Source organism: Sander lucioperca, chromosome 4 (assembly GCF_008315115.2).
Source record: "Sander lucioperca isolate FBNREF2018 chromosome 4, SLUC_FBN_1.2, whole genome shotgun sequence".
Taxonomy (NCBI): Eukaryota; Metazoa; Chordata; class Actinopteri; order Perciformes; family Percidae; genus Sander; species Sander lucioperca.
This window is the reverse complement of record NC_050176.1, coordinates 42,972,858-42,993,408: the sequence shown is the minus strand read 5'-3', so window position 1 is coordinate 42,993,408 and position 20,551 is coordinate 42,972,858. Positions and strand designations below refer to the sequence as shown.

The window sequence follows — 20,551 nt, the reverse complement described above, 5'->3', positions numbered from 1 at the left end:
GAGTTTATTTTTATTTAATTTTTATTAATCAGCACGAGCACAGAGTCCAACGTGTAAATGTGCCAGATTATAACCTGACTCCGCCAGATGGATTTGCTCGGCGTATCCATCTGGGAACTTTCCGTTGGAGAACTTTTGGGAAGTGGGCGAAAATCCTGGTTAGCTGATTGGATAAAGCATCTGTCTATCACCACCTATGTTGGTGATGGACGGGCCAAATCATCCAATCAGATCAACGATATATCAAACTCTTGCCGAAACCAGTCGGGAGAAGAGCAACGACATCTTTTCCTCCGAGAAAAGCCTCCAGTGGCGGTTTTTGCTCTTCTTTCAATGAAGGAATACTTTCTAATTCGGATAAAACTTGCGCGATAGCTACACTCATCTCATCCGTGGAAGCCGCCACGTTGTTTAGACTGAACAGTCGCTTCTCGTTGCGTCACACCTAAACCCGCCTCCAAACCAACGCTGATTGGTCGGTGGTTTGGCGAACGGCTCCAAATGTTCTCCGTCTCAAGATGCCAGACTGATCTGCGAGTGGAAAACTGGAGCTCGCCAGATCAGGACGGTGTCACGAGGCTAGTCTCCCCCCCCCCCACGCACTTGTCCTCTCGGGTCAAAATAGAAAATTAACCCTTTTGTGACTGTTTTTTTTCACCGTGATTTCGTCACGTTTTTCTGACTTTTGCACTATTTTTGACACTTTCTTCAATGTTTTTTTGTCTCTTTTGGCCACGGACACCAGCTCATTACCTCTATAGTGTTACACTTATGTTTCGGAATTCATGGTCAATAAACCTCGTTGGATTTTGAAATTCGACCTCATTTTTGAGTCAGAAAAGCTGAAATTCTGAATGATTTTGACTAAATATTAGAGGAACGTATGCTGGTGGATAATCACAGACTGGTGTATGTCAGAGTTGAGTCCGAATACTGTTTAGAAACCATTTACATGTTTTTTAAACGCTATAAAATTGAAGAAAACGACTCAAAATTCTGTGAAAGCAGTAATCCGTAACTGGACTCGCGAACCTGGAACCATCCGTGGTATTTTCTCTGTCATTTGGTTGGAAAAGAAAGCCATATTCTTTTTTAAATACAGACATTTTGATAATCCAATGTGACCCAGAGAACAACAGGACGGTTAACATCTGTCCCTCTCAATTCTCTCCATCTTCTTCCACTTGCTTCTTTCTCTTTCTTTCCTCTTTCTCCTGTTTTTAAAATTTTTCATTTCAAACTATCATTATCGGTTTGTCGTCTACGAGCCATCATTTCTTCTCCATATATTTCTTGGGTGTATGCTAACCTCTGTGGTTCTCCACCGACCGTCCATCTCTCTCTCTCTCTTCTCTGCGCTGGTTTCAGGGAGATCAGTTTACAGAACGCCGACGAGGAGGAGGAGGGAGGGCCGGGGAAGAAGAGGAAGAGCAGCAAGAGGAAAGCCGCGGCGGAGCCGGGCGGCGAGAGCGAGGCCGAGCAGTGGGTGATGAAGAGGCAGAGGCTGAAGGCCAGGAAAGAGGAGGAGGAGATGAAGAGGAAGAGGACGGTGTTCGTAGGAAACCTGCCCATCAGCTGCACCAGGAAGGTACGCACAGGACAGCAACACACACACACACACACACACACACACACACACACACACATATAGAGAGACACACAAACACACACACACACACACACACACATAGAGAGACACACACACACACACACACACACACATATAGAGAGACACACAAACACACACACACACACACACACACATAGAGAGACACACACACACACACACACACACACACACACAGAGAGAGAGACACACACACACACACACACACACACACACACACACACACAGAGAGAGAGACACACACACACACACACACACACACACACACACACACACACACAGAGACACACACACACACACACACACACACACACACAGAGAGACACACACATAGAGACACACACACACACACACACATAGAGAGACACACACACACACACACATAGAGACACACACACACACACACACACATAGAGAGACACAGAGAGAGAGAGAGACACACACACACACACACAGAGAGACACACACACATAGAGAGAGAGACACACGCACACACACACAGACACACACAGAGAGAGAGAGACACACACACAGACACACACACATAGAGAGAGAGAGACAGAGAGAGAGACAGAGAGAGAGAGAGACAGAGAGAGAGAGAGACACACACATAGAGGAGAGAGAGAGAGACAGAGAGAGAGAGAGACAGAGAGAGAGAGAGAGACAGAGAGAGAGAGAGAGACAGAGAGAGAGAGAGAGAGAGAGAGAGACAGAGAGACAGAGAGAGAGAGACAGAGAGAGAGAGAGAGAGAGACAGAGAGACAGAGAGAGAGAGACAGAGAGAGAGAGAGACAGAGAGAGAGAGAGAGAGAGACAGACAGGAGAAGCTGACGTGTGTGTGCTCCTGTTTCAGACGCTGCAGAGCCTCTTCAGGGACCAAGGATCCATCGAGTCCATCCGCTTTCGATCTGTGGTAAAAAAATACGACAACACACAAACATCCCACCAAACCGTTTGGCTGTGAACACATCCCACATCCCGTCAGCGGGTACAGAGACCTACTGAGTGAGAGTAACCTACTGCTGTGCTCTGTGTGTCCCCCGCAGGTCCGAGAGGATCCCGCCATGTCCCGCAAAGTAGCCGCTATCCAGTGAGTTAACCACAACTCCAGCCTGCCCAAACGTTTCCGCTCCGCGTCGTCTCCTCTGCTGTGTGAATGAGCATTGTTTGTTTGTTTACTTTTCTCCACAGGCGTAAAGTCCATCCCAAAAAGCAGAGCATGAACGCCTACGTGGTGTTTAAAGACGAGGACGGAGTCTCCAGGGCGCTAGAGAGGTCAGACGGGGAATCTTTCCCACAAACGCAGCAGCAGTGGCAGCAAAAACTGTCCTGTCCTGTTAGCAGTGTCCTGAGGAGTGTCCCGGGACACCCAGACACTGTCCTGTGACCCCCATGACTGTCCCAGTACAGTCCCGTGACTGTCCTGTGACACCCATGACTGTCCCGGGACAGTCAGACACTGTCCTGTGACACCCATGACTGTCCCAGTATAGTCAGACACTGTCCTGTGACACCCACGACTGTCCTGTGATTCCCATGACTGTCCCGGGACAGTCAGACACTGTCCTGTGACACCCATGACTGTCCTGTGATTCCCATGACTGTCCCGGGACAGTAAGACACTGTCCTGTGACTCCCATGACTGTCCCAGTATAGTCAGACACTGTCCTGTGATTCCCATGACTGTCCCGGGACAGTCAGACGCTGTCCTGTGACACCCACGACTGTCCTGTGATTCCCATGACTGTCCCGGGACAGTCAGACACTGTCCTGTGATTCCCATGACTGTCCCGGGACAGTAAGACGCTGTCCTGTGACTCCCAGACACTTAAGTGGGACAGTAAGACACTGTCCTGTACCTCCCAGACACTTAAGTGGGACAGTAAGACACTGTCCTGTGACTCCCATGACTGTCCCAGTACAGTCAGACACTGTTCTGTGACACCCACGACTGTCCTGTGATTCCCATGACTGTCCCGGGACAGTCAGACGCTGTCCTGTGACTCCCATGACTGTCCCGGGACAGTCAGACGCTGTCCTGTGACCCCCATGACTGTCCCAGTACAGTCCCGTGACTGTCCTGTGACACCCATGACTGTCCCGGGACAGTCAGACACTGTCCTGTGACACCCACGACTGTCCTGTGATTCCCATGACTGTCCCGGGATAGTCAGACACTGTCCTGTGACCCCCATGACTGTCCCGGGATAGTCAGACACTGTCCTGTGACCCCCATGACTGTCCCGGGACAGTCAGACACTGTCCTGTGACACCCATGACTGCCCTGTGACCCCCATGACTGTCCCGGGACAGTCAGACGCTGTCCTGTGACACCCATGACTGTCCCGGGACAGTCAGACGCTGTCCTGTGACACCCATGACTGTCCCGGGACAGTCAGACGCTGTCCTGTGACCTCCATGACTGTCCTGTGACCCCCATGACTGTCCCGGGATAGTCAGACACTGTCCTGTGACACCCATGACTGTCCTGTGACACCCATGACTGCCCTGTGACTCCCATGACTGTCCCAGGAGTCACAGGACAGCGTCTGACTGTCCCGGGACAGTCCACAGGACACTACTAACAGGACAGGACAGTTTTTGCTCACCGCCTGGCGCTCTGCGTTCACCTACCCACCAGCGTGTCCTTGTGTTTGTCTCTGCTGACAGGAACGGCATGGAGATCGAGAAAGACTTCCACATCCGGGTGGACCGAGTGACGGACAACTCGGCGGTGAGTGTCCAGCCATCACAGCTCGTCTGATTTAGGTTTAAAACAGAAAGAAGTTGTAGTGACGTTGGAGCGTGTTGGGTGACGTTGTCTCTGTCTTACAGCACGATCACAAGCGCTCCGTGTTCGTGGGGAACCTTTCCTTTGGTGAGTCTCTCTGCAGCTTTAACATTCTATCGATGATGGTCGGGATGTAGGGCAGGAGTTAACCTGCTGTCTGTCTGCCTGTCTGTCTGTCTGTCTGCCTGTCTGTCTGACTGTCTGTCTGTGTCTCTATTTGTGTTTGTGTGTGTGTGTATGTTTGTGTGTGTGTCTGTGTGTGTGTCTCAATGTGTCTCTATGTGTCTCTTTGTGTGTGTGTGTGTGTGTGTGTGTCTGTGTCTCTGTGTGTCTGTGTGTGTCACTGTCTGTATGTGTCTCTGTATATGTGTGTGTGTGTGTGTGTGTGTGTGTGTGTCTGCCTTCCTGTCTGTCTTTCCGTCCTCAGAGATCAAAGAGCTGACTTTCCGGCGCCACTTTGAGAAGTGCGGCCCGGTGGAGGCTGTGCGACTGGTGCGAGACCAGAACTCTGGACTGGGGAAAGGGTTCGGCTACGTCCTGTTTGAGGTACGATAATCTCAGATGCTGCTTCCCTCAAACACGTCTTTCAGGCCGTCCCCCCCCCCGCCCTAAAAGACGAATCCGTGTGGGCCCATATGAACTCTCGACCCGCTTCCAATCAACCCAAACGACTGACCAGGGCTGCCAAAATTGGCAGAAAATGAAGTTTGTATACATACCTGCAAACTAGTCGCTTTTCGGCGAAAATTGCCATTTTGAATGGGAAAATGTCATCCACGTGAATCGTGTGGATCCAAAGAGTTTTTATTTGGGGGGGGGGGTGCTAACAACAAAACAAAAAGAGTCGCGGCAGTAGAGGAGATCAGCAGTCAGTAGAGGAGAGCAGCAGTCAGTAGAGGAGAGTAGCAGTCAGTAGAGGAGAGCAGCAGTCAGTAGAGGAGAGCAGCAGTCAGTAGAGGAGAGCAGCAGTCAGTAGAGGAGATCAGCAGTCAGTAGAGGAGAGTAGCAGTCAGTAGGAGAGAGCAGCAGTCAGTAGGAGAGAGCAGCAGTCAGTAGAGGAGAGTAGCAGTCAGTAGGGGAGAGCAGCAGTCAGTAGGGGAGAGCAGCAGTCAGTAGGGGAGAGCAGCAGTCAGTAGAGGAGAGCAGCAGTCAGTAGGGGAGAGCAGCAGTCAGTAGGGGAGAGTAGCAGTCAGTAGGGGAGAGCAGCAGTCAGTAGGGGAGAGCAGCAGTCAGTAGGGGAGAGCAGCAGTCAGTAGGAGAGAGCAGCAGTCAGTAGGAGAGAGCAGCAGTCAGTAGGGGAGAGTAGCAGTCAGTAGGAGAGAGCAGCAGTCAGTAGGAGAGCAGCAGTCAGTAGGAGAGAGCAGCAGTCAGTAGGGGAGAGTAGCAGTCAGTAGGAGAGAGCAGCAGTCAGTAGGAGAGAGTAGCAGTCAGTAGGAGAGATCAGCAGTCAGTAGGAGAGATCAGCAGTCAGCTGAAAAAACTCCGACCCAGAGAGAGGAGACGAGAGGACGGGGAAGCCCGTCTACAAACCAATCAATTCTAAGTATCTGGAGACGCAGCTCACGTATGTGATGACGGCAGGACGTAGTTTTGTCACGTAGAGATCTTTAGTGCGCTTGTATAACTGCAGTGTGAAACCAAAACTTACCGGATCAAATGTTACAATGGAACAAAAACAGGAACCTTGGTCCGGACCTTGGTTCGGACTTTCATGTGTGAAAACGCCCTCAGCGTCGCCTCGCCAGCTTCGTGGTGCATTCATAGTTGTTGTAAAAATATCCTTTTCCCATCCCGTGTTTTTTGTTGTCGTTAACAGGAATTTACTGGTGAAATAAGTTATTGTTATTACATTTTTAATAAATAATTTCATTTTAAATATATATATACAATTCTTTCAGTTCACGCACCGTTTTAAATGTATCGTTTTAGGACCGGGAAATAGTTGTTTTTCCCTTTATTTCCTTCTCGGGGTGGGGGGGTTAGAGATGTGTCACCTTTTCCAGCCCTTCTGAGTTTGCAGGTATGTGTATATTACTGTATTTGTATATACTAAAAAACCACAGGTTTGAATATGGTGGTGTTTGTCTTCCTGACGCAGAGCGCCGACTCGGTGCAGCTGGCGTTGGAGCTGGACGGCAGCCAGCTGGAGGCCAGGGCCATCCGGGTGAAGAGGTCGGTGAAGAAGGAGAAGCAGAAGAACAAAACGGACGGAAAAAAAGGGAGCGCGGGGAGGCCCGGCAAGGGCCCGGCGAAGGGCCCGGGGCCGGAGAGAGGAGGAGGCGGCCGGGGAGGCTTCAAGTCGCCGAAGAAGTTCTCCGGGACGCAGCCGAGGTCGAGCAAAAGCTCGGGCTCCTTCAGAGGAGAGATGGTGGATCCAAACAAAAAGAGCAAACAGAAAGGACTGAAGAAGAAGAAGCCAAAAAAGCCAAAAAAGACCGTTCATATCTGATATCTGATCCACATTAAAGAAATGAGTAATATGTCTTGGGAGTGTTGTGTGTGTGTGTGTGTTTAGTATTTTCTGTATTATTGTCTATTAATGAGATGATTCCCTGGTTATCCCTTTAATAAATGAATTAAAAGAAGAGGTTTGGTCTCAGTCTCTCAGTCAGTCTGCATGCGTTTGACAGATTTATAGAATCATATTTAGGCGCAATTATAAAGTGTGTGATATTTCAGCTGCTGGAACATCGTAATTTCCCATTTTTAGGATCAATAAAAATCTATCTATCTAAAGTGAGAATAATTTATAATGTGGGGTTAGTTCCCAGAGCAGTTTATTCATTCATAATATTATTTGAGTTATTGGTGTGTGTTTGTGTGTCTTTGATTTTATAATTCTGTTCAGAAATGATTACCAAAAGCACTTTCTTTGTAATTCCTTCTTAATCCTGTTTTATAAAATGTCTATCTTTGATTACAATACTGTTATGCTATGTAAGAATATTAATGTTGCCATGTCGGTTTGGTACAAACAAAGAGTGTGAGTGTGAGTGTGAGTGTGTGTGTGTGTGTGTGTGTGTGTGTGTGTGTGTGTGTGTGTGTGTGTGTGTGTGTGTGTGTGTGTGTGTGTTTTCTAGGATGGCGACGTTATGTCCCGCCCTACTCGACCTCTGATTGGCTAGTACACGTTGCCTTCGTTGGTCGGATTGGTTACGTTAAGGCACGAGGAGTGTGATTGGTTAGGGTTGCGGAAAGAATGCAATGGTAAGCCAATCAGAGCGGAGTAAATCAGAATAGGGCGGGACATGCCGTCGCCGTCTTAGGAAACGTAAATACACGTGGAGCACACGTCTCCTCTTCTAGTGCTAGGCGGGTTGTTGTTGTTGTTGTTGTTGTTGTTGTTGTTGTTGTTGTTGTGGAGATAGAATTCGTCCGACAGAGTTTAGCTCGCTTTGGATTCCCAACAGGAACACAACTTTAACGTTTAAAGAGGACGTGCAGCTGTCCAGTGTCTGGTTGTGTACCTGAACACACCGCAGTGCAGACCGCTCAGAGTCTCCTCCAAAACCCCGGTGGTAAGTAACGTTCCAGCTGATCATATTTACACTTTCAACAACAGGATGGACACTAAACTTCAGCTCTACTCAGGCACCAAGTCACACTCTTCCTCTCATGTCATATAGAATATATTCATCACGTTCCCATATTTTAGGCAAGCTACTTGGAAAGTTTAGTGAGCTAACCTACTTGTTATTCTACATTAAATGAAGCTAACATTAGCCCACAAATAAAGGGAGCAAGCTAAGCTACAGCAACATGGTTAAAGTTAAAGACTGTACTTGATAAAAGAGCTAAGCTACTCCAAAGCTGTTTAGTTCAGAAAACCGTGTTGTTATTAAGATGGAGTAAAACTAGTTTAGCCCAGGCTGCTAATGTAGGCTACTTTTAATTATATAATAACATATTAACAAATGCCTGTTCAACCGGTTAGCATTATATCAATACATTTATTAAACACTGGCATCTGCTCAGTACTTGATACCCAAAGCTCAAGTAACCTTTTGCATCGTCGGTATCAGGAATGAAAAAGTTAGATCAGTGCATCCCTCAAATAGCCAGATAATCAGGGTTCCAAGTTAGCACCATCCACCAGCCAAATGCTGGTAAAATATGCAAGTGGCTGGTAGATTTACTTCACTTACCAGCCAAAGAAACAATGGTGATCTATTGAGTGGCTGGTAGAATTCGATCGTTCCATTTGGCTGGTGGACGAAAAAGTTAATTTTGAAGCCTGCATATAATAGCCTACATTTATACAACATTAAAACCAGACTGATGTCATGAAGTGGCGTATGTATCACACGCCAATTCGTATGGCATTATTGCCGTGTTATCAAGATGCATACTCGCTTTTTAGCGTGTTTATCAACGCCATTTGGCCTCCATTGACATACATTACCTTGCGATTGTGTGTGAATTGATGCCGTAGCGAGTAGTATGAAAGCCTGAAAATCCGCGTAAGGAGGTTGGTCGGGGTGGATGGGTCAAACACAGGAGGTTCTCCCAGGAGACCGAGGACCGTGTCCCGCGTGTCACGTCTTCCTAAAGCCAACCGTCCCGTTCTTCTTTTCCTAAACCCAACCCGTTCGCTGTATACGGCGTAGACGTACACGTGGATAGCTCAAAATGCGTACAGATACAGATAATATCTACCTGTCAGGGCTGTAGTACTCGAGTCCGGACCATAGACAGTTAAAGGTCCGGACTCGAGACAGGTTTAGACTGCTAGCTAAAGCTGCAAAAATCAGACGCAACCGCAACCTGGTGACCGCCAGTCCAGCCGCCGAAAACACCCGCTCTGAGGGGACTGACGTTGCCGGGATGCAGCGGTACCTCCGCGCTAACTTGGCCAGCCCGGGGAACCTTATTCCGTTCACTTTCCACCAGCCTGTGGGGGTGCAATCCAGGGGTGGGTGGGCTCGCTGTGCATCGCAGCTCCTCCGTGCTAAGGCAGACACGATGCTAGGTTGAGACTGAGAGCAGGCTGCACGGCCACCGACGTTAACCAGGGTCAGATGTACTTTGTTTAAGTGGTACATCGTTTGAGTCGTGGCCGTGCTGTACTTATACACGGCATCGCAGTGTTTGCAGTGAACTAGGTCATTTTTAAAATCAAAACGGTCCCACGCCACACTTCGCCGTGACCTCTTCATGATTACTTTTGAAATCAAAACAGAAACTTGCAGGTAACTGAGTAGCCTGTGGCGCCCCCGGGTGGTCAAATGTTTACTTGCTGCCACACGGTGAAATTCATTTCATTGCTTCAAGGCTCACACTACGTTACGCAACCTGCATTAGTCATCGATAACAAATTAACGTGATCGACGAAATTCTTCAATTATCGATCGTCGATTAATCATGCCCATCCCTAGTTCCTAATAATCCTTTACAGGGCTCCAGACTAACTTTTTGCCTTGGTCGCACTGGTGCGCCTAACTTTTTTCATTTAGGCGCACCAGCACAAAATTTAGGTGCACCCAAGTTTTTCCTTGCGTCGCCATTAACGCCACAATTTCAAGGTCACCTTTTTATCACGCTCCATATACATTAATATATATATATATATATATTATGTCAATTATTTTAAACAAGAATAAGGAGTTGGTACATTTTTTTTTATTTGAAGCACAATTATACTGTATAGAATTCCTAATGTCAAAGTCTTATAGTGGGTCCCCTTGCTGTCAAATGCCCCTCAGATGGCCAACACCTGTAATTTGGCCTTCTTCCGCTTTGGCCTTGGCTAAACCAGCTCGCCACACTCCCGAGCATCAAATTCTCCAAACTGCCCCCCCTCCACACTGATTATTATCAGATCTTCCACTAGTCCAGGACTAAAAATCATATCTCTGTATTTTTCGGCTGAATGGCGATACACAATATATATCTCTATCTCTAATATATATATATATATATATTTACACAGTGGGCTAAATGTTCAGTTTTAAGTCAAAGCCACTTTTCACAAGCTCTTTTCTTAAAACAGATGTGATTAAAATAAAATGCAAAGACAGGGTTTCCTGCCCAATTTGAAAATATACAGCTGCAACACATGTAAATTATCTGAAATAAATAGCCTGGGATATATTTAAAAAAATATATCTCTGAGAAAGCTCCTTCACTTGTTTTCAACAACAATAACAGACCCGGATAGCCCAGTAGCTCATATAGGGAGAGAGGGGGAGAGAAGGGGAGTGCGATGGACTGAAGCATATGCTACTCACAGAGTGGCGGCTGACTCATTATGAATGGACCGTCCAGCACGGGTCGAATGCGCTTTGGCGGTTCAGCGGCGTTACACACATCTTGTGTATGAAATGTCTGTATCGTCCCTGGCTGCGCTGCATTTTTATGAACTATGATAATGTGGCCGGGGTCACATCTCTCGCCCAGGTCCAGCAGGCTCCGTCTCACGCTATTACTCAACCAACTGAAGTTAGTTGCATTCAATAACTTCTTCTGTGTTTTTCGCCGTGGCAGCCGCAACAACAGAGAGTTACCAGCGGAAACACTGGTACCAATACAGCTTTCCCTATCATACTTAACAATATGCAGCTGTGGTTATAATACAGGTTTCCCTCTCATACTTAACAATATATAGCTGTGTTAATAACAATTACAACTGTAGACAAATGTCAGCAGTGTGGACCGGCGGTGCTGTGTCTGTCTGCATGTCGCAGGGGAGCCGTGTGTGAGTGAATGGGGGCGGGGCTGCGCGGAGGAGAGATCCAATCACAGGCACGGCTTTACAGAAGAAATGGGTCACGTAACGCAACATTAAACCATATCGATATAAACGACATCGCTTCGTTAGTGGAGAGGCAGTGAATACGAGGACGTTAGGTGCACCGGTGCGACCTAGGAAAAAAACTTAGTCGCACCCTTACAAATTTTGGTCTCACTCTAGAGCCCTGTTTTGGTTAGTGTATTATGTCCATAAGATATAACATACAACTAGATATACATCATTATTTGGTGCCAGGTGAGTGACAGTTTAGTTTAGCTAATTTTTGGTAATAGTATTATTGCACCGTTGTGACGAAAAGAGAGCTGAGCCAGAAGGCAAAGCTCTCAATCTACCGGTCAGTTTTCGTTCCTACCCTCACCTATGGTCATGAAGGCTGGGTCATGACCGAAAGAACGAGATCCAGGGTACAAGCGGCCGAAATGGGTTTCCTCAGGAGGGTGGCTGGCGTCTCCCTTAGAGATAGGGTGAGAAGCTCAGTCATCCGTGAGGAGCTCGGAGTAGAGCCGCTGCTCCTTCGCGTCGAAAGGAGCCAGTTGAGGTGGTTCGGGCATCTGGTAAGGATGCCCCCTGGGCGCCTCCCTAGGGAGGTTTTCCAGGCACGTCCAGCTGGGAGGAGGCCTCGGGGAAGACCCAGGACTAGGTGGAGGGATTATATCTCCAACCTGGCCTGGGAACGCCTCGGGATCCCCCAGTCGGAGTTGGTTAATGTGGCTCGGGAAAGGGAAGTTTGGGGTCCCCTGCTGGAGCTGCTACCCCCGCGACCCGTTACCGGATAAGCGGAAGAAGAAGATGGATAATTTTCGGTAACAGGTGTATGATGAAGCCTTGTTGGGTGGGTGAAATTAGCAAGCTAACGTTAGCCAACAAGCCAGCAGCCGGCTGTTCGGTCGCTCCACTCCACGCCGCTCCAACTGTAGGGAGACTTCTATGCCGAGAGAACGGATGACAGCCTGGGAGAGGCACAGGTCAGTTAGCCATCTCCCGGTACCGCTGTCTTCCCGGCGGGGAGTGAAGCAGAGGGGCCGTAGGCTCTGTTTGGTTCTGCTGCTGCTAGAGCAGACGCTGTATGTTGTGGGTATCATAGCAAAGGTATCTGGTTTCCCTTGTTGAATGATGAATAGATTACCACCACCTGCTGGTATGGGGAGTTAATTCCTTGCACGAATGCGCAAAACATACGTGGTACTTGGCCATCAGCTGTAGTCTGTGTGGTGTGTTCCAATGCTTTTTGGTCAAGACAAAGGCAACGAGGGCCGACGAGAGACGACGCCACAGGTGGCCGTCGTCTGCAGTAGTCGGCGGCTGTCGGTTTGGTGTGTCAGGGCCTTTAGTGATGTCAAGCCTTTAATGACAGTGAACACAAACTCAAAAACACAGTAACAAAATACAGCTGGGTTTAAGAAACGTACCAGCCTACTCCCTGATGGTAAGAACTAAACAAGCAACAGCAAAAAGCAACATCTGGGTTTTGGAACATGAAACGGAATAGGATCGTGATATCTGATTTTCTCCCTATCGCCCAACCCTAAGACGGAACACTTAAACTACTCAAATAGGCATGATGGGAAATGTGGGCTGTTGCTACAATAAGTTATGCTTAACAGGACAGTTAAGGCACATGTTTCTTTTTCAGCAAATAACTAAAACTGTATTTTGAATAAAATGTTTTTGTTCTCTCCCACCCTACATGTGTAGATATGGCTGCTGCAAACTACCTGCAATCTGAAGATCAGTTTCTGTGCTCCATCTGTCTGGATGTGTTCACTGATCCTGTGACTACATCATGTGGACACAACTTCTGCAAAAACTGCATCACTGAACACTGGAATACCAATGACCAGTATCTGTGTCCAATGTGTAAGGAGGGTTTTACCACCAGACCTGATTTGAGAGTCAACACTTTCATCTCTGAGATGGTTGCTCAGTTCAGACAGTCAGCTCAACAGAAAGCCAGCAGCAGCAGCTCAGAGCAACAAGTGTCCAAACCAGGAGAAGTTCCCTGTGACGTCTGCACTGGAACCAAACTGAAGGCCCTGAAGTCCTGCCTGGTGTGTCTGGTCTCCTACTGTGAGACTCACCTGGAGCATCATCTGACAATGTCAGGGCTGAAAAGACATCAGCTGATCGACCCTGTGGAGAACCTGGAAGGCAGGATGTGTACGAAGCACGATAAACCTCTGGAGCTGTTCTGTAAGACCGACCAGACATGTGTCTGCATGCTCTGCACTGTTTTAGATCACAAGACGCATGATGTTGTTCCTCTGAAAGAAGGATATGAAGGAAAGAAGGCAGAGCTGGGGAAGACAGAGGCTGAAATTCAGCAGATGATCCAGAAGAGACGACTGAAGATTCAGAAGGTCAAAGACTTAGCCGACCTCAGTGAGGAATGTGCAGACATAGCGCTAGCAGAAGGTGTTCAGGTCTTCACTTCTCTGAAGGAGTCTGTTGAGAGAGGTCAGGCCAATCTCATCAAAGCAGTAGAAGAGAAGCAGAAAATAACAAAAAGAAAGGCTGAAGCTTTCGTCAAAGAGCTGGAAGAAGAAATCTCTGAGCTGAAAAAGAGAAGAACAGAGGTGGAGCAGCTCTCACGCTCTGAAGACCACCTCCATCTTCTCCAGAGTGTCCAGTCCCTAAACACCAACCACCAACCACCCACCAAGTCTTGGACAGAAGTCAGCTTTTTGTCAGAGTCATATGAAGGGATTGCGGCGAGAGCTGTGGCAAAACTCGAGGAGACCCTTGGTGAAGAGACTACCAAGCTGCTCCAAACAGAGCTGTGGAGGGTCCAGCTTTGTGCAGTGGATGTGACTCTTGATCCTGATACAGCACATCCCTATCTCTTCCTGTCTGATGATGGGAAACAAGTGAGTAATAGTGATCTAAAGAAGAATGTTCCAGACAACCCAGAGAGATTTGCTGATTCTAATTGTGTTTTAGGAAAGCAGAGTTTCTCTTCAGGCAGCTTTTACTTTGAGGTTCAAGTTAAAGGAAAGACTGAATGGGATTTAGGAGTGGCCAGAGAGTCGATCAACAGGAAGGGAGACATCACACTGAGTCCTGAGGGTGGTTACTGGACGATATGGTTGAGAAATGGAAATGAGTACGAAGCTCTTGAAGACCCTTCAGTCCCTCTCTTTCGGAAGTCTCGGCCTCAGAAGGTGGGGGTGTTTGTGGATTATGAGGAGGGTCTGGTCTCCTTTTATGACGTAGATACTGTAGCTCTTATCTACTCCTTTACTGGCTGCTCCTTCACTGAGAAACTCTTCCCATACTTCAGTCCTGGTACTGATTATGAATCAATGAACAACTCTGCACCTCTGATCATCTCACCTGTCAATATGTACGATTGTGGCTATTAAGATCTTATTTCATGTATTGACTTATTTTCATTCAAGGAAAACAAATGTACATATTGTCAAGAAACACAACTGATACCGATAAAATTTCTACAAGTAATGCAGCACAATGTGAATCTTTGCATCCTATGTGAATGTGCCATTAGGCCTTTTACATGTCTGTAGTCATTTATAATACTGGGTATAAAAAGTTAATGGACAAAGTTCATCAGTAGCTGTGTTTGAAAACGTTCCCTATCTCAGAAATAGTGCACTATGTAGTGTGTTCGCCATTTTGTAGTGGTGTTCAAATTCACTGCGGTTAATTTCATTCACTATATAGTCCACTATCAAATACCCACAATGCACTGCTAATTTGAGTGAACATACGATGTACCCTACATGTTACTCCCGTATCCCACAATGCAACGTGGTCGTGTTTTCCCAGAGGAAAGGAGGCAGAAGTCACCGTGGAAACAGAAAAGGAAAAATGGAGCTGGCTTTGGTTTCTAAACAATGGAAATGTAACATGCAACATATATAATATACATTTTACTATTCTTCTGAGTGCTCGCTTTGTTTCAGAGACGTATTAGAAGTATTTTTTTGGGATGGTTGCTGGGCGCGCCCGCCTCCGTCACACAAACAACCAGCACATCTACTGACACAACGATGTGTTTTCAGGGTAGTGTCTGAAATCTGGTTTGGTCGTTCCCTATATAGTTCACTATTTAATAAACACTATATAGGGAATAGTGAGTGAGTGAATGGGGGAGTGGTTTCAAACACAGCTAATGTGTGATAATTAGTCTAAAAAGTGATTTGGTTAATTACTGTTAGCCATTTTAGTTTTTTTTGTAAATAGTGGTAGTGAAATGGTTAATGGGAAATAAGTCAAAGAAATCTGTAAATATGTGACTGTAAGATAAAAACTGTAAAATAAACCAGCTGTTGAACACCAGCCTTGAGTGAGCAGTGACTGGAACTCCAAACACTGAACAGAGAAGCCAGGGGCTCGTTCAATCTTAACACTGTGTGCAGTGTGTTGCTACGGTTTCCTGGTTGAACGGCATGTTTCCCAACCCTAACAGAAGTAACATATCTAAAATAGTCTTAACTTACACACTACATCACTTTTTTACTATATAAAATACTATAATTCTGCTACAAAGGCATACCTTAAAAATCCAACTGTCTCTCCATTTATTTTCAATCTTCATTCATGTAAACTCTGCTGATGAATGAATGAATATCCATAAAACCTTTGCATACAATGAGAGTAAACAGGAATTAACTTCTCTTTTTGATGATTTTTTTTAAATCTCCCCAATGTTACATATTCTATGTGTGCAAAGGCCAATAGTTAATTTGTAAGAATATATTTTATTTCTGGATGTAGTGATTGTCTTGTTGATGATACATATTGTATTTGTTGTATGATCTGATGGTAGTTTGTTGTCTTTACATCAAGATCCACAACGGAAACAAGTGTTGGACTTTATTGTGTTATCATTGACATGTTGCAGATTTGTGTAATCTCTCTCTCTTTGTGTCCAACAAACTATAAACTAAACTCTTTTGGTTGTAGTAAAGCTGAGGTATCTTAAAGTTTCAGGACTTAATAAATTATTAGTTATAGCATGACCTTTGTTCAATATTAACCAGACATCACCCTGGTATTTCCCCATAACTGTGTAAATAAGAGGAAGGAAACAAATCAAACAGAGCTGTAGTAAGAGGAGGAGCAACACTGGAAAGAGGAGAGCTTCAACGTCACGCTCCAGAAATGAAAGTTAAGTTTGTCAGAGTGTCAGCCACGCAGGTTGGACTTTTAGTCATTGAAATATGTTCTCAGGGCAGCATTGCATCTTATTGGTTCTCTCAGCCGTCCAATCAGTGCCAGCAGGAGGTGGGACAGCCATCCAATCAGTGCCAGCAGGAGGGGGGACAGCCGTCCAATCAGTGCCAGCAGGAGGTGGGACAGCCGTCCAATCAGTGCCAGCAGGAGGCGGGCCATGGATTATTTGAATTTTTTAGGAGGCAGGGCTTGTATTATTTGAAGGAGATCGTTGCAGTCAAGGTAATTGTATGTTTTATGTTGAACTATATTATAAAATGTCAAGATATTAAAGTATTTGGATTAAAGTAAAGCTTGTTTTCTATCAAACTGTTTTTTCACTAGCTAGCTAACTAATGTAAGTAAGCTAGCTCGCAACATTAGCTAGCTAGCTCTGAGAAATGACAGGATACTGGCTATGATAGCAAGTTACACTGCTCTCATTGCACCATATGGTAGGTCTAGGGACATTTTTGCTGATATATATATTGCTATATATATTCTAATACTGCTCTCAGGGCACCTTACCGTATCTCCATGCAACATTCATTGGCTGCTCTTAGGGCATCATTGTTGCAGATTTTCTTATGCTGCGCTAAGGGCACCTTATGACATTAGGTTTGCAATTGGCTGCTCTAAGGACATTTTTGCAGCATACATTCTAATACTAGAATGCAGTACTAGCATATGGCGCTAGCATAATAGCCTAGCTTGATGTCCATAAACAAATAGATTTTCTTTATAGTTTAGCTAGATTGAACGACATATGACAAACAGTATGTGTATATGAGATGACCCCACTTTGTATTTTTTCCTCGTTTAGTTAACCATGTTCTTGGGGATTTGGATAATTTTATGATAGAGACAATGGTAAAACCTAAACTGTAATATAACTGAAAGAACACCAGAAACTGGATTGTTTGTGTCAGTTTTTGCATCACTGTTGTGTGTTGTTCATCAGAATTTAGTCTTCATTCCTTCATATAACATTAGTCTGAAAATTATGAATTAATATGTCTGTTTAAAAAGTTGTAACATTATGTACAATTTCACCACTATAATAAAGAAATGATATGCTTTCTTATTTGCTCCTTAAATAGCGGTTATTTTTTGAATTAATACAAAGCAAACTGAACAGAAAAAGTATTTTGTTTTACTTTCTTTTCTTCCAGTTGGGGCTGAAGGGCTCGACCACTGTTGAGCTGCTGCATCATAGCAGCACAGTGTCTTATCACCAACCCATGAAAGCTAGAAGTCACCCTGCTGCTCCAGATCTACCTACTGTATGACTGGCTACAGACTACAGCCATCTGCTCCAGATCTACCTACTGTATGACTGGCTACAGACTACAGCCATCTGCTCCAGATCTACCTACTGTATGACTGACTACAGACTCCAACCATCTGCTCCAGATCTACCTACTGTATGACTGACTACAGACTCCAACCATCTGCTCCAGATCTACCTACTGTATGACTGACTACAGACTACAGCCATCTGCTCCAGATCTACCTACTGTATGACTGACTACAGACTCCAACCATCTGCTCCAGATCTACCTACTGTATGACTGACTACAGACTCCAACCATCTGCTCCAGATCTACCTACTGTATGACTGGCTACAGACTACAACCATCTGCTCCAGATCTACCTACTGTATGACTGACTACAGACTACAACCATCTGCTCCAGATCTACCTACTGTATGACTGACTACAGACTCCAACCATCTGCTCCTGATCTACCTACTGTATGGCTGGCTACAGACTCCAACCATCTGAAAGTTTTGTTTGTAGTGAACATCATTAACAGCTGCACTTAAAGTCTCTTGGGGTCATATGGGATTCAGTTGTTCTCCATACTGCATCATACACTATATTATTTTTCTGTTTTGTTATATTAGTACAGACAACACTAAGTATTATTACTTAATCACAGTATATATTATTCTGGTGTACACTGTTGACTTGACTCCCTGCTATTGATTATACATCACTTTAACTTGCCACTACCTCATAACTTTGCCTTAATTGCTCTTGTATAGTTAATTTATCTTCTACTATGTGTATATACCTCCTATTTAATTTAATTGTTCTTAATTTGCACTGCAATACCTGAATTATCCCTCTTGTGAAGACATATCTTTATTTTAGTTCATATCATTAGCCTGCTCGCAACTCACCTGCACCTGGGTCATCTGTTTGCCAATATCAATGTTCCTGCTACAGTAAATACTACAGGCAAAGTGTATTGCTTCACAGGAGCACCATACACTTTAGGTTTTGTGTCAAACATTGTGCAGTTTGTTATGAATTACTCATTGTTTTGACAATGTTAATTAAAGTCATTTACCAAGTGTCGGCTCTGGTAAATTTAATTGTACTGTTTTTTTTAATAAATGTTACAGAACATGAAAAACCAATTTGCCTTGATCAGGGTTTTAGTTTGTTGCAAATATGAACATGGCTTTAATAATCTGTATCTTATTGCTCTGAAAAAATACGATTTAAGAAACATCAGTGATACTTAACATTTATTGAATTGATTGTATATGTCGGCAGACATTACAGGCACCTATTCATGTAAGCTGAGAAAATAATAGTTTGTTCTTTCTTTTATCACTTGGATTATGCAGTTGATGGTGCAGAAACAGAAACTAAGAGCAGCGAAAGTGCAGAAACGGGTGAAGTCCTTGTAGATCTCTGGAACTTTGGGGACAGACAGATCCAGCAACTCTCCACTGTTGTCTTTGTATAGTGTGCTCCTATTTGAGACAAATTCATAGACATCAACACATAAGATATTAGGTGTACATAGCTTTGTTTAACATCGTTACTATCTTACCTTACCTTCTCTGATTTGGTTTGGTCATTTTCTCTCCCGGGCCTGGTTGTGCACCCTGTGAATTTAAGCAAGATAAATAAATGATAAGTGAATGTAACATGATGTGTGTGTAGTTTTAGTATTTGAATTACAATTACATTATTATCAGACTTGCTAACAAAAATGCCCTAAAAGGAGCCAATTAATGTTCCATGGAGATACTGTAATGTGCCCTGAGAGCAGATTAGAATTTATGCTGCAAAAATGTCCTTAGAGCAGCCAATTGTAGACCTAATGTCATAAGGTACCCTCAGAGCAGTATTACAATGTGTGTAGGAAAAATGCCCTAAGAGCAGCCAATGAATGTTGCACTTAAGTACAAGGTTCTCTAAGAGCAGTATTAGAATATATGCAGCAAAATTGCCCTAAGAGCAGCCAATAAATGTTGCATGGAGATACGGTAAGGTGCCCTGAGAGCAGTATTAGAATATATGCAGCGAAGATGCCCTAAGAGCAGCCTATTCATGTTTCATGCAGATACTACAAGGTGCCCTGAGAGCAGTATTAGAATATATGCAGCAAAGTTGCCCTAAGAGCAGCCAATTCATGTTTCATGCATATACTACAAGGTGCCCTGAGAGCAGTATTAGAATATATGCAGGGAGGTTGCCCTAAGAGCAGCCATGAGAGCAGTATCAGAATATATACTGGGAAGTTGACCTAAGAGCAGCCAATTCATGTTTCATGCAGATACTACAAGGTGCCCTGAGAGCAGTATTATAATATATACAGGGAAGTTACCCTTAGAGCAGCCAATTCATGTTTCATGCAGATACTACAAGGTGCCCTGAGAGCAGTATTAGAATTTATGCAGTAAAAATGCACTGAGAGCAGCCAATAACTCTTTTGCATGTAGCTATGACAAGATGCCCTGAGAGCAGCAAGAATACCTCAGCAAAAATGTCCCTAGACCTACCATATGGTGCAATGAGAGCAGTGTAACTTGCTATCATAGCCAGTATCCTGTCATTTCTTAGAGCTAGCTAGCTAATGTTGCAAGCTAGCTTACTTACATTAGTTAGCTAGCTAGTGAAAAAACAGTTTGATAGAAAACAAGCTTTACTTTAATCCAAAAACTTTAATATCTTGACATTTTATAATATAGTTCAACATAAAACATACAATTACCTTGACTGCAACGATCTCCTTGTGTTTGCAACAATCTCCTTCAAATAATATAAGCCCTGCCTCCTAAAAAATTCAAATAATCCATGTCCCGCCTCCTGCTGGCACTGATTGGATGGCTGAGAGAACTACTAAGATGCAATGCTGCCCTGAGAACATATTTCAATGACTAAAAGTCCAACCTGCGTCAGGCACGCTG

The 20,551-nt window shown here is 45.0% G+C and overlaps 2 protein-coding genes across 4 annotated transcripts in view; both read left to right on the top strand.

Annotated features, from left to right (window-relative positions):
- rbm34 (RNA binding motif protein 34) overlaps nt 1-7,493 on the top strand; it is a 12,576-nt gene extending 5,083 nt beyond the window's left edge. Inside the window, exons 4-12 of one of the 2 annotated variants that reach the window (XM_036000179.1) lie at nt 1,369-1,588; nt 2,481-2,540; nt 2,674-2,717; nt 2,819-2,902; nt 4,298-4,361; nt 4,463-4,505; nt 4,846-4,964; nt 6,517-6,910; nt 7,419-7,493. In XM_036000179.1, coding sequence (XP_035856072.1) covers nt 1,369-1,588; nt 2,481-2,540; nt 2,674-2,717; nt 2,819-2,902; nt 4,298-4,361; nt 4,463-4,505; nt 4,846-4,964; nt 6,517-6,867 — 985 coding nt within the window. In that variant the 3' untranslated portion in view covers nt 6,868-6,910; nt 7,419-7,493. Of the gene's footprint in view, nt 1-1,368; nt 1,589-2,480; nt 2,541-2,673; nt 2,718-2,818; nt 2,903-4,297; nt 4,362-4,462; nt 4,506-4,845; nt 4,965-6,516; nt 7,001-7,418 lie in introns of those variants that run through there. The other variant, XM_036000178.1, reaches the window with a different exon arrangement.
- A 5,249-nt stretch (nt 7,494-12,742) lies between these two features.
- LOC118494894 (E3 ubiquitin-protein ligase TRIM21-like) lies at nt 12,743-14,879 on the top strand. 2 transcript variants are annotated; one of them, XM_036000566.1, is made up of 2 exons: nt 12,743-13,199; nt 13,458-14,879. In XM_036000566.1, the coding sequence occupies exons 1-2, from the start codon at nt 12,867-12,869 to the stop codon at nt 14,526-14,528; spliced, it is 1,404 nt and encodes a 467-aa protein (XP_035856459.1). In that variant the 5' UTR covers nt 12,743-12,866; the 3' UTR covers nt 14,529-14,879. The 2 variants fall into 2 exon arrangements, with proteins under 2 accessions (XP_035856459.1, XP_035856458.1); XM_036000565.1 differs by having other exon boundaries at nt 12,743-14,879.
- The last annotated feature ends 5,672 nt before the right edge of the window (nt 14,880-20,551 follow it).